Below are 12,879 nucleotides of genomic sequence, written 5' to 3' on the forward strand. Positions count from 1 at the left end.
CAAAAACCGGGTAAATCTTATATGCTGAAACCATTGAAAAGGGAATAACTAGTTTATCTGCCTTTTTTATTGTTAAACATCAAAATACAAATTTACAACAGAAGACAAAGACACAAATTCCTTTATACACTCTTTTCCACAGGAACAGTACAAACTATTTCCATCTTTTCTTTAAGACATCATAGCACTGCTGTCATATTCATATTGTATCAGATTGTGCAAAAGATCCACCTTTAAAATCATTCAGTGAAAAGACATCAATAAAACAAACAACCAAATCACAAAAAAAAAAAATCAGGCACACATATACGCAGTTCCCTTATTGAAGTTCTAAAAATTAAATGATAATATAATCTTCTCGTGTGCTTGTCAGTTGTGGGAAAATAAAATAAATAAAACGATTAAAGTCAGTTAAAATAGAAAGGATGGTTAGAAGATAAAGGTATACTGAATGAAGTGTACAAGAGAGTAAAAATGGATCAAAATCAGTTAAAGGAAGAACTGAATGACATTTAAGAAAAGCACATATTAATGTATATGTGTGTGTGTGTGTATATATACATACATTAGCAACCAGGGGTCAATATTCACTCAAATCAGGGACGGGCAATTTCGGTCTTGAGGGCCACTTTCCTGCTGTTTAGCCCAAACCCTGATAAAAAACGATTACCCGGTAGCTTGTTCAGGTGTTGGAGTTAAACTCTGCAGGACGGTGGCTCTCCAGGACCAAAGTTGCCCATTCCTGATTTACAGGCTCTGATTTCAAGTAGTAAAATGTGCAATTCTGCATTTCACCGAGTGAAAAGTACTCACACAGCACTCAAAGATAAAATCATAAACACATGTATCAGACATTAAAGGTGAATCTGCTGTTCTAAATACTGTGTATAAAAGACAGGTGAGTATTTTTTGCTGGGAAAAAATCAGCAGGAACATTTTCACACATAACAGGGCGTTTCAATCCACTTTTAAAAAAACATAGGGAGAGAAATAGGGAGCTTTTAAGAGGTTACATGAAGAAACAATGACTTGATCTGTTTTTTTCTTTTATATAGCTATCTGTGAACTGAATAAATGATGATGCCATAATGACTTTGAAATCTTTGAAAGGTGATTGGCTGATACCGTGTTTGGTTATATATGATTGGCTGCTGGAGTTAGAATGGAGGGGAACATTAGAACCCTGGCCTGCATGAAGGACAGGTCAGGGAGAATAGAGATGACCCTTGCTGCTTCCTCGCTTATCTTTTCATCTTTTTCTGGCCTCCTGTCAAACACACACAAAAATAGCATTTTCTCAGAGATTGACCTTTCTAGCCCTCTAGCTGTAAAGTAGTTGCGCTCAACATGTTGCGGCATGCTAAGAGTATGCATATGTCTCACCTGGCTGTTGTTGTGGTTTTCTCCATAGACTCCATGAGTTTTGTAAATGCATCTGCAATGTTGCGACCAGTTGTGTTCTCAATTTTAGCTGTAGTCAGTTCATATATCTCTGGATCAACACCTAAATAAATGCACACACACATTCACAGTTACCATTTTGTTTAAAATGCTTAAAACTTACAGTTCATTATACCGTCAGTAACGACAATGAAGCTACATAAACAGGATCTCAGAAACAGTAGAATTTTTTTTTAAATGAAATATAAAGTTCATGCGAGACTATCACTTTCTTAGTAAGAATTTCCCAGACACATAGAAGCAAAACACTATCAATAGTGCATTAGATTAAAGGCAGAAAAACAGAGATACTCACACTGGCAGATACTGTAAGCAAGTCCAGAGAGAGGAAATCAGGGACAGAACACTAGAGTACGAACAAATGCTAAAGACGACAAGCTTCCCTAAAAAGTTGATTTTGAAATTACAGACACAAGGAAAAAGGAAGAAAAGGTTTCACAGCAAGCCAGTCACTTAACAGAGATGAACCCTTTCTGTTCTGACCTGGTAGTGGAGTGTCATTTTCACTATCTGAGCTACATTCATCCACAAGCCCAAAATAGTCCAAATTTAGCACTGAGATTCCACCATCTTGTGCTTCACATGAGAGCCACAGCAATGACAACAAGACATGGAGGGTTAGTGTGTTGTTAGTAGGCAGCTCAGGATATTCACAATGTATCAACAGAAGTATATACAGTATATTACTGTTCAAAAGTTTGGGGTCTTTTTGGAAAGAATTTAATACTTTTATTCAGCAAGGATGTATTAAATTGATCAAAAGTGACAGTAAAGACTTGTACATTTCTATTTCAAATAAATACTGTTCTTTTGTTTAAAAATAATTGTCATTTTGTTTCTATTTATCAAAGAATATATTTTTTAATGGTTTCCATTGGTAATAATAAGAAATGTTAATAAGCATATTATAAGCAAAATAAGCAAATAAGCATATTATAATGATTTCTGAAGGATCAGGGGACACTGAAGACCTGAGTAATGGCTGCTGAAAACTCAGCTTAGCCATCACAGGAATAAATTACATTTTAATAGACGTTATTTGAAATGTTATTAATTTGCATAATATTCTTTTTTACTGACTTTGACATTTGAAATAAATTCTGAATTTGACAGCAAATCTTACAGACCCAATCTTTTGAATGGTACAGTGTACATGTATAAGAGCAAGAAAAGGAAAAGGCAGTTAAGCACCAAATACATTTTATTAGGAGTGACAAAGCAGGAAAAGATTAGACCAGAGATGAAAGCAAGAGATGAACTGTAGTATAATATATTTATTAACAGACTTAATAACCATTTGGTTCAACACAACTGGAAAAAATTACTATCCAGATAAAGAGCTCAAGGTCGACAATTTTGGTTAAAGAAATTTTCTTCATACAATTTAAGTTTGACATTTGTGACATAATGCTGATTATCACTGAAAATACTTAACTTATCCCTAAATATAAAAAAGCTAAAATATCAAGGCAATTGCAATTGAAGGAAGCCTTAAAATACAGTTAAAAAAAAAAAAAAAATATAGCCACAAAATGTAAAAACATTTTGCTTTTTTCAACAAAAATTAAATAAGGGATGAGTTGAAATTATTTTCCGTGGTAATCAACTGTAACTGTCAACATTATGCCGTAAATTCTGTTGACTGAACTTGTTATGAATCCAGAACATTCCCGTAAGATTGAGAAGAAGCGGTATATCACAGTTTGCAAGTTGTTGGTCAAAAAAAGTGCATAAATTAATATTTCACTGCTAGCCACAGTGGGTTTATAGACAGTAAGGAAAGAAGGAAAAACTGAATTATACATTAACATAGACTGTATAACAGAAATCACCACCTAATTAAACCTTCACAATTTTAAAACAGCCTCTCAGTAAGTTGTAGCATCTGTATGTAAATCTTTGAAAATGTGGTGGTGTTCCCTCTTTAATTTTAGCCAAGACGTGCTATACAATGGCTTCAAGTAAGCACCAGCAGTAAGGTCAGCTATTCCAAAAAATTTTTTTTTTTTTAGTCAAACCTGAGACAATAGCTGGTGCACAGGGACTAAATTGGTTGTCCTTTTGACAACACAACTGAGAACGTATTTAATATTGTGTCAAGTTATCTTTATCTCAAGTCTTGCATATAATGGCAAGGTAATAAACATCTGCATATGAAGCTGCATACTTATAATCTGAGGTAGTACACTTCAGCCTGTGTGTATATGAGAGTGGACAACATAGTGACATGGACTTTCAGATGCAGAACAAGAGAGGAGATGGACAAGATATAAACACAAACTAATTTATAAAAGGGAATCTAAAATTAACTGATTTGTATCTTTGCTGACTGAATAGTGTTTCACTTTTGAGCAGAAGAAGAAAGACAAACAACTGAGAGAAAAAGAAAAGAGTTTCCTGTTCTTTGGATCATAAATAGAATTTGGACGGTTACTTCACAAATTTTTCTGCTAATGCTAGTTTAGTGTTAAATCAACACTGATAAAACAAATATACAGGAGAGAAACTTTTCTAAGTGGTGTGTGAACTGTGAAGGAAAAAGGAAATTTGAAAAATGGAGAGAAGAGTGTGGTGAGAGAGAAAGGAAGTGCTCAGACAGGGATGATAAGCGAGGCAGCATCAGGAGTAGGATTTCTGCCGTGAGTGGCGAGTGGCTTTTTCTTGAACTCTAGAGAAGGAGGCACGGCGAAAAGACGTACCGTCAATACTAATGGCCAAAGAGGACGCCACCTGCAGCACAACAAATGTAGTTTAGCAAGCATACAAAGTAGCGGTTGCACAGGCAAGTTGACTTTAACACTTTGAGCTTGACGTCGACTAGTCGCTGATCATGGCCTATAGAGGGCGCAACAGCAAGTCCACTTTTACTCTCTGTTTCCAACAGTTAAAATGGCAAATAAATGCATACTCTCTCTGAGAGCACTCCACAAGATATATTTGATTATACCATGGTTGCTCAAAATTGATCAGGTGAATGCACGTTTTAAAAAGCTTATTGTACACGTAAGTTAATCCCCGTTCTAAACTAATGCACTGCTGCATTATAAAACACACACACTGACAGTGACAGTAGCCTATTCCTCGCATATCTGGTGCAGATCACGCGCACACAGAAACATTCAGTAGCGCAGAAATGTATTGTCTCCACGGTTCTGTAATTTATCAATAAAATAGCTTAGAAACTGAAAAGTTCTATATGTTTCTTAGTAACTAAAACCCACAGCTCCACTATTAGTAGAGAGACGCTGCCAGGTAGAATTAATTCACAAGCAATTGCTCTCTCACTAATGCTTTTATTAAAATGTAATCATAACTGTGCTACTTTATCTGTATCTGATTTAGAACGAGCAAACATCTGTTAGAAATATAACGACCCAAAGACAAAAGAACTGACACAAAATAAGCTGCGCTGTCATATGCCATGGCTGAGCACAAGGCAACCCGCGTTCGAGACAGCTCGAGGTTCAGGCTTATTTGATCATTAATGACATCATCAGCGACTAGTCGACGTCGACTCGACTTTAATCACATAAATGTTGACTTAAAAAAACTGAAGTCTTAAAACAAAGTACTTACAATCACCTTTTAATAGTGACAGAATGTCCAATATTTACAGAAAGAAGATTAGATAATTAATATATCTGTATCTTTATATCTAGATAACTAATATCTATGTGCATGTCTGCGCTTCTCACCTGAGTGCATAGAATATTTCCACTCTCCACAGAAGAAGAAGGGGAAAGTGCAGGGGAGGCTGGACATTTTTGAGACTCTTTGGTGGGTTCCAGCATTCCCTGAGAAAAAGGGAAAAATCGCAAAAAAGAATGATACACACTAATGAATCATAATGTATCAAAAATATGAATACTTTTATTCATCAAGAATGCATTAAATTGATCAAAAGTGGCAGTAAATACATTTATAATGTTATAATTGAATGTTAATTTAAACTTTCTATTCATAAAACAATCCCCAACTAAATGTTTCAGGGTTTTTATTAAAACATTAAGCAGCACAACTGATAATGAGAAATGCTTCATGATCAGCAAATCAGCATATTTAGAATGATTTCTGAAGGATCATGTGACTGCAGACTGAAGTAATGACGCTGAAAATTCACCTTTGCCATCGCAGGAATAAATTACCTTTTGATATATGTTAACATAGAGAATAGTTATTGTAAACTGTAATAATATTTCACAATATTATGTTTTGGGGTTTAGGACTTCACTCACCAGTCCAGCAGCAAACATAGGCACGATCACTGGCTGCTGCTTGTCTCCAGTGAACAACTATTAGAGGAATAAATAAAAAAATCATATCAAAAGAAAGGAATAGTAAAAAAAACAAGTTAGAACTAATTAGTCACAACTAAACCCAGTGACTGTCTGTTTATTTTCTGTTATACTGTTTACTGACTAGAAATACTTCACATGAGAGAGAAACCAGCTGTAATCAACAATACTGCATGCATGTCTATGAAGTATGTACTTTCAAGAACTCACAATATTCCTGATTCCTAGGCAATCCAGAAGAATCCTGTTACTATGGGAACCTGCCCATTTGAACTTAAGGCCATGACTGCTGTGGATCTCCTGAAGGTGGCACCACAAGGCCAATGAATTCCTGCAGAAATAAAAATGAACCAAGACCTTTATACCCGGAGTTATTTCTCAGAAACTAGTCGACCCAAACACACAGGATATATTTAAACACTAGACATGGAGCTCCTATTAATAGAAAGCCCAAATATGCGACTATATTCTGGAAATAAGTGATAAAAAAAATCGTAGAAGCTTGTAATCAAGATGAGAATCTTACTCCTGTGCCAAAGAACAGCTCGGATCCCTTTGCTCCTGAGGATCCTGAGCCTGCAGGAATTTGTGGAGGGGCAGGACCTCAGTGACCCCGCTGACCTCAGGATGGACGTCTAAAGGGAAGGCGGTTCTGAAGAGATGCTGTAATTTGCAGCAGAACTCAGCCTGTGAGATGAAAACTCAGGTTGCAGTTCATCTAAACTTTTTACATGCAATTTTATGGTTTAAAATCCGTCAATCGAACTGCAATTCATATTAACAAAAATGGATTGCATGTTTCTGATTAACATGTAAATGACTCACAGTGCTACCCTGGAGGTCACAACTAGAGGGCGCTGTTGAAGTCTCAACATCTTGTTCTTCTTTACCCAGGTAAGTAGTTTGTTCCTCCCCAAATGTGGCCCATGAATCCTGATCCTCTTTCGTGCCTTGATTGGGTCCAAATGCAGTCCAGTTGTCTTGCAACTCCTCCACTCCTCCAAATGGAGCTGCACTAAAGTCGGCAAAACTGTCACTGGGAGGCAACTCAGAACAAAAAGCTCCTTCATCGCATGCTGCTTCCTCAGCCAGCTCATCGTCCTCCTTAAAGTCCTTCAGGGTGTCCGTGTCACCAAACTCATCATCCGTGGAGCACCTGGACATTGCTGTGACAAATTCAGGAAATCCTTCCTGTGTTATAGATTCAGTCCGGCTGAAGTCCAAGAAACCCTGAGATGCATCTCTGAAATCGCCAAAATCCTTGCAGGCCGTGGGGCCTGGAGGTAACTCAATGTCCTCCTCTTCTTCCCCCTCTGCGTTTGCAAACGATCCATGAATTTCCCTTGCGTCTCCACTTATCTGTGTGTCAGATATTAGATCTACATCCATGGAGGGGGCCGTCTCTGCTTCGGCTATGTCATCACAGTCCACAGACCCGTCCTGTTGACCACAAACAACAAAGTTCTCTATTTGTTTAAGCTCGCCTTCAGGTTCTTGTGCATCTCTACAACTAAACAACTGGGAGTCGCCACATAGCTCCAGTCTCACTTCCGTCTCTGCAGGTTCAGATGCTTCTTTATGGGATGAGTGATTGTTTGAATCAGTCAGGTTGTCCGTTTTGTTGATCAACTGGTTTTGGTCTAATACATCAGCTACGTTGACGTCCAGTCCAGAGTGTACTTCAGTGGCTGTGCTTTGTAAGCTGTCCAGATCTGAATTTGCACAAGACTCACTGTATCCATTACTGAGGATGTGTCCATCACCTGAGCTGCTGATTTGGACATCAGGAATTATCGAGAGAGAGTTCTGACCATGTTCAACAGAGAGCGCCCTCTGATCGAAGGACGCCAAATTTGTGACCATCTCAGATAGTTCCTTTTCTGTTTTCTCGACACTGCTAATTGATTCTCCTACCATTTTTCTCTCGTTAGCCCATCCACTCTTCCCTGATACAGCGACATTCTGTATAGATGTGATGTACAGGTCAGGTGGAGATTCCTCCAGCGCGTTTGATTGGTTGAATGTTGTGGGCGTGTCGATGTCTGAGAAGCTGAAACTGGACGACACTCCTCCGCCATCAAAACCCCCGAACTCACCAAACTCACCAAACTCATCCTCCTCTTCTTCCTCTCCAGCCTCATCCAGTGGAGGGGGAGAGGAAGAGTACAGACGGATGACATCGGGCTCCATGGTCCTCTTGCGCCACCTGCGGCCACATGCACACACACACACCCCTTGAGAAAAAAAGAGAGATAAGACAAAGTCAATTATAGAAACCTTGAGAATGTTTTATTTTCATTATTGGTCAAGAACAAAATTCGCTTTCATTCAGCAAAAAATTATATAATAACACTGACTGACCCCACTTTAGCCGAAACAATAACCTCTTTGATTATCTTATTAGATATTCTTATTAGACATTTTATACACGTCTGCACCATGAAATGCTAAAAGCAAATAATACAACAGCCAAATTCAGTAATGCCAGCAGTAAGTTTCTGATATTTTGGATTTTGAAATATTTTTTATTTGAATTTAAATAAAAACATTAAAATGTCTAATTATTTGAACTGTATCAGCTCTCTTTGTTTAGGAACACGTTTATTTTCTTCCTCTGAATTTACTACATATTTAATACTTATAATAGTCCCCCCTCCCCCCCAACAAAGAGTAAACACTTCTTAGCTTGTGCACAAGCACCAAAATGACCTGCAATAATTGACTAGGATCAAAGGATCGGACAGATCTCACATGATGGTTAAAGTAACAGCAGCTACTAATATTTAACTGTTTGTCTACATATTCATTACCCTGGTGTAGAGTATAACAGTGGTGCAAAAGGAAAATCAATAATAGTGGAAATATGCAAATTCACTTTTCACTGGTTTTATGTTTAGTAGGTTTATGTTTCCTGATTCTAGTTTCTGACACAACATACAATACCATTCTAGCTACGTTTCCATCCAACTGTAACTTATGCACAAAATGGGAATATCGCATAAAACATTTGCGAATAAAGCATTGTTTCCATCTATGAGTCGAAGAGAACAAAATCATCACTTTTTGATAAATTGGCGCTATATATAATTCACACATGGAAAGTCCACTAGTTCACTTGCTTTGGTTTGGACCAAATACATTTGTTTTTTGTTTGGTGCGGTTTGCTTTCACACTGCCCTTTTTGCAAGTGAACCAACATTTGTAAACAAAACCACACGTGTGCTAAGGTCATCCATTCATTGAACAGAAATTCGAACTATACCAGAGTTCGTTTGAAACTGGTCCGAGACCACCTCTTCAGCTGGGTCTCGGTACAGTTGTTTGGTCCGCACCCGAGTGCGATTGCTGTATTCACACCTGCCTAAAAGACCCGCACCAAGGGGGGAAACTAAATTGATTCAATCGAACCAAACAAGACAGGTATGAATACACAAAGTAGGAGAAGCCACTGTACATAATATTTTTCGTATATAATACATTTCTTGTGTCTCAGAGCGTGCAGATGAAAACAATAAACGCATTTCCGAGGAAGATGACTGCTGTTTGGGAACGCCATTGTGTAAGACCGTTCTGGAAGGTAATTATACAGAACCAATTTGACACCAGACTTTGCTCAGGCATTTCAGAAAACAACTTGTTGTGAATGGTAATGTGTGATCCTCAGTCGTAATGTAGTGTATGATGCCCAGCAACCATTTACAAAGTTGGCAAATGTATGATGCTTAATGCCATGTGATCTATTCCAGCCTTTACTGATGTACTTACTTACCATTGAGTTCAGTGGAATTACTGTAATAAAATAATAATTACAAATAACTTAATAAAGCAGGATTTCCAGTCATGGACAACCGTGAAAAAATAATTTCAAAATTGTGATGGGAATGGATTTGAATAAATTCTTAAACATTATGGGAAAAAGTGATTGAAATTACTAAAGTGAATTAATTTTCTTCCTATTTATTTCCTATCCAGTTCTTGAATGACTTGGAAAGTCCTGGAAATTCATTGGTTCATTGGTTTCATAGCATAAACATTTAATGTTTCTGTTCCAAACAAACACAGACTGGTTAATCTCTGTATCACCACCTCAGCAGTCTTTCAGTTTGATCATATGGGTAGAAAATACCCCCAAAATGGTTTTGTGGATTGTGCTGGACATGACTATCCTAGTTACTTTCCATAAAAAAAAAACATTTAAATGGTGGATTAGGCTAAATCAGATTTTTAGGCAGTAGATGCATGGAGTTTTTGTCACTCAGTGTTTGGACTCCAGCTTGGAGTCTGTGCTGTTTGTCTCAAAGCACAAAGGAAGTGGATTGGGTTCCCTCATCAGTTTACACTCCCTTCAAAGAGGACATATCAGCGTTTACACAGTGTCCGTGTGTATGTGTGAGCGTGTCTGCTTGCCTAAGGCAAACTAAATACTCCAGTATGTGGGCTAGTAATCAAAATATTTCAAATTATATTGGCCCAAACTCACATCAGTGTACTTTTGTGTTTGTGTAACTGACTTCTATAGGGAAATTCCCAGACAGTGATTTTCCAGAATCAAAGAGCTTCTGTGCAGTTTACGTGTAGGTAAGAGTGCACTTTAAACTTGACTACAAGTTTGTGTACCCCCTTTAAACACACACAAAAGCCACAGTATATGCTACAGTTCAAAGGTTTGGGTTCAGTAAGATTTTTTTTGGGGAGGGGGGATAAATTAATACTTTCATTCAGCAAGGATGAATTAACCTAATCAAAAGCAACGGTTAAAGACATTTATAATGTTATAAAATATAAATAATTACATCTATTTATCAAAGAGCCCTAAAAAATGTATATCATGGTTTCCACAACAAAAGTAATAATAATTATTATAATATTAATAAATATTAACACAAATATATATATTTTTAAGGATGATTCCTGATAGATCATGTAACACTGAAGAATAGAGTAATGGCTGCTGAAAATTCAGCTTTTACCTCACGGTATTAAATGATTACATTTTAAAATATATTAAAATAGAAAACTACTATTTTAAATTGAACTATTTCACAAATTCCGTTTTACTGTATTTTGTTCAAACAAAATGCAGTCTTGGTCTTGGAGAGCATAAACACATTTAAACCAACCCCTGATGTTTGAATGGTAGTGGTAATGGTATGGTAATGGTAGTCACATGTAGGTCTTGTTTAGTTTCATTATCTTATGTTATATGTTAAAGGTTATTTTTATTGTTCTGCATCACACAACTCTTTGTTGTGTTTGCTACACACTAAATGTGACAGTACGTAGGTTACTGTGTGACCTAATTTAGTTTTTTCCTCCAGTCAGAATCAGATTACTAACAGTGCACATTAGATCATCATGCCTGCATCCATGGGATGCTGACTTTAAAGGTTTTGGCTCACATAACTTTGTCATTGGAATTATGTAATACAGGACAACAAAAAAAGAGCTGCCAGCTGAGCTCTCACTTCATTTATTGTTTGAAACGCTAATCATGTTTGTGTTTTAGGGATCACTCAAACATAATCAAGGGCATTGCATTAATATTGATACATCATTAATATCAATGCTTGGTCTCTGAGAGGCTAATGTTCTACAAGTGTTATTTTGAAGTTATTTTGAGTTATAAACTGTCACCTGATTATAGTTTTGTGTAGATCTACTAGCTGTGAAAAATAGTGCCGATTTTAGCAACTGACAAAAAAGCTTTTATTTTCATATTGGAGACTGCTGTGTAGTGTTAAGATCCGTCTTCACGGAAATCACTAGAATAGCCAAAGCTATGTATTAAGGTTATCCACATACTTTTAACCATATAATGTAGTATTGTGCCATACGTCTCTAATAAGTTTCTGTAATTACATCTATAATTACACTGTTGACCCAACTGCTACCCAATAAACCCATACCACCAAACCAAACCTGTCCCTAACCTTACCGGTATCCCACCTTGACAGCAGCAAATGTGTTTTGCAATTTATTTTGTGCACTTACACTTGCCTGTACAGTGTACTTACCTAAGAAAGTACTGGGTAATGTAAGGTAACTACATGGATTAAGGTTAGGTTTAGGTGTTCACAACATGAACACAATAAATGCCATGTATTTAACTTCTTCTTTTTTTCACGCAAGTACATAGTAATTAAAGACGCAATATATAAAGTATAAACGAAATATGGATGTGAAGGCAAATTAGGCCATGCATAAATGACTGTTTATAAATATAATGCCCATGAAAAGCCTCCTGTGTAATGCCACAGAGCAGACAATGGACATAATACAAACATCTAGATACCACGATAATGCAAATCAGGTGGCTTTCGCCCTCATGCTTCATAAATATAGACCGAGGTAAACAGGCAGATATATTGTGTATGGCTTTCAAAATTGCATAGGTTATATATTGAAGACTGTTTTCTTTTTCTTCTGTAGAACACAAAATGAGCTGTTAATTGGATTACAAAAAAAGAGAAGCAATGAAAGTAAAAGATGACAGCCTGACAGTCACTACTTGCTTTCAGTGCATATTTTCTTCATACAATGGCAGTGAAGGACTGCTGCGACTAACATAATTTCTGCCCAACATCTTTTGTGTTCCATGATGAGAAAAAAAAATGACATACAGGTTTGAAACAACATGAAGGTGAGAAAATAGATAAAATATACCTTTAACCTGCACCTCGACAAGAGGAAGTGTTTTGCACGAGCTGTCAACGTCTGTTTTGGTATTATGACACGAGACGGCTGTCATTAGCCGGTGTGGTTTCTAATCCACTCAACGCCTGAGAACAACATATCTCAGGACAAAGCTGACACTAATGGAAAAATATGTACTGCCATAGACGAGGTCACAAAATTGGTCATTAGACGCGCTACTGTCGTGAAATCTAAGTGGTTTGACAACAATGAATGCAGCAGATTCTTCTTACCTTCACCTATACGCTATGGATGATCATGACGGACACTCAACCTGTTCAGCGAGAGGACAAGTTTCGTCTCGTCTTGTCTAAGTAAAGTTAAACCGGTTCTCACTGCCAGTTTCTGCGCTCATCCGGAGTTCCGTGTCCAACAATACGCAACCGGAGACCCGGGGACCTTTATTATCACTCTGCCAGATCACAAACAG

The 12,879-nt window shown here is 37.2% G+C and overlaps 1 protein-coding gene across 4 annotated transcripts; it reads right to left on the bottom strand.

Moving 5' to 3' along the window:
* Window positions 1-45: 45 nt before the first annotated feature.
* Window positions 46-12,872, bottom strand: aftphb (aftiphilin b). Of its 4 annotated transcripts, none has more exons than XM_079633820.1 (10): window positions 12,683-12,858; window positions 6,582-7,990; window positions 6,283-6,443; window positions 5,967-6,087; window positions 5,697-5,753; window positions 5,157-5,255; window positions 4,161-4,191; window positions 1,945-2,037; window positions 1,384-1,504; window positions 46-1,267 (listed from the first exon to the last, which is right to left on the bottom strand). In XM_079633820.1, the coding sequence occupies exons 2-10, from the start codon at window positions 7,944-7,946 to the stop codon at window positions 1,135-1,137; spliced, it is 2,181 nt and encodes a 726-aa protein (XP_079489946.1). In that variant the 5' UTR covers window positions 7,947-7,990; window positions 12,683-12,858; the 3' UTR covers window positions 46-1,134. The 4 variants fall into 4 exon arrangements, with proteins under 4 accessions (XP_079489946.1, XP_079489944.1, XP_079489947.1 ...); XM_079633818.1 differs by lacking the exon at window positions 12,683-12,858 and adding an exon at window positions 12,420-12,640; XM_079633821.1 differs by lacking the exon at window positions 1,945-2,037 and having other exon boundaries at window positions 12,683-12,872.
* Window positions 12,873-12,879: the final 7 nt, after the last annotated feature.

The sequence above is a fragment of the Phoxinus phoxinus genome (genome assembly GCF_949152265.1).
Source record: "Phoxinus phoxinus genome assembly, chromosome: 13".
Taxonomy (NCBI): Eukaryota; Metazoa; Chordata; class Actinopteri; order Cypriniformes; family Leuciscidae; genus Phoxinus; species Phoxinus phoxinus.

What these genes read in the sequence shown, in the direction of transcription:
- aftphb (XM_079633818.1), bottom strand. Translation starts at nt 12,504, where the DNA reads ATGACAGCCGTCTCGTGTCATAATACCAAAACAGACGTTGACAGCTCG. An exon ending in AGCTGTTCTTTGGCACAGGA is followed by an intron (nt 6,088 to 6,282) that starts GTAAGATTCTCA and finishes TTATTTCTGCAG; the next exon opens with GAATTCATTGGCCTTGTGGT. An exon ending in GAAATATTCTATGCACTCAG is followed by an intron (nt 4,192 to 5,156) that starts GTGAGAAGCGCA and finishes GTTGTGCTGCAG; the next exon opens with GTGGCGTCCTCTTTGGCCAT.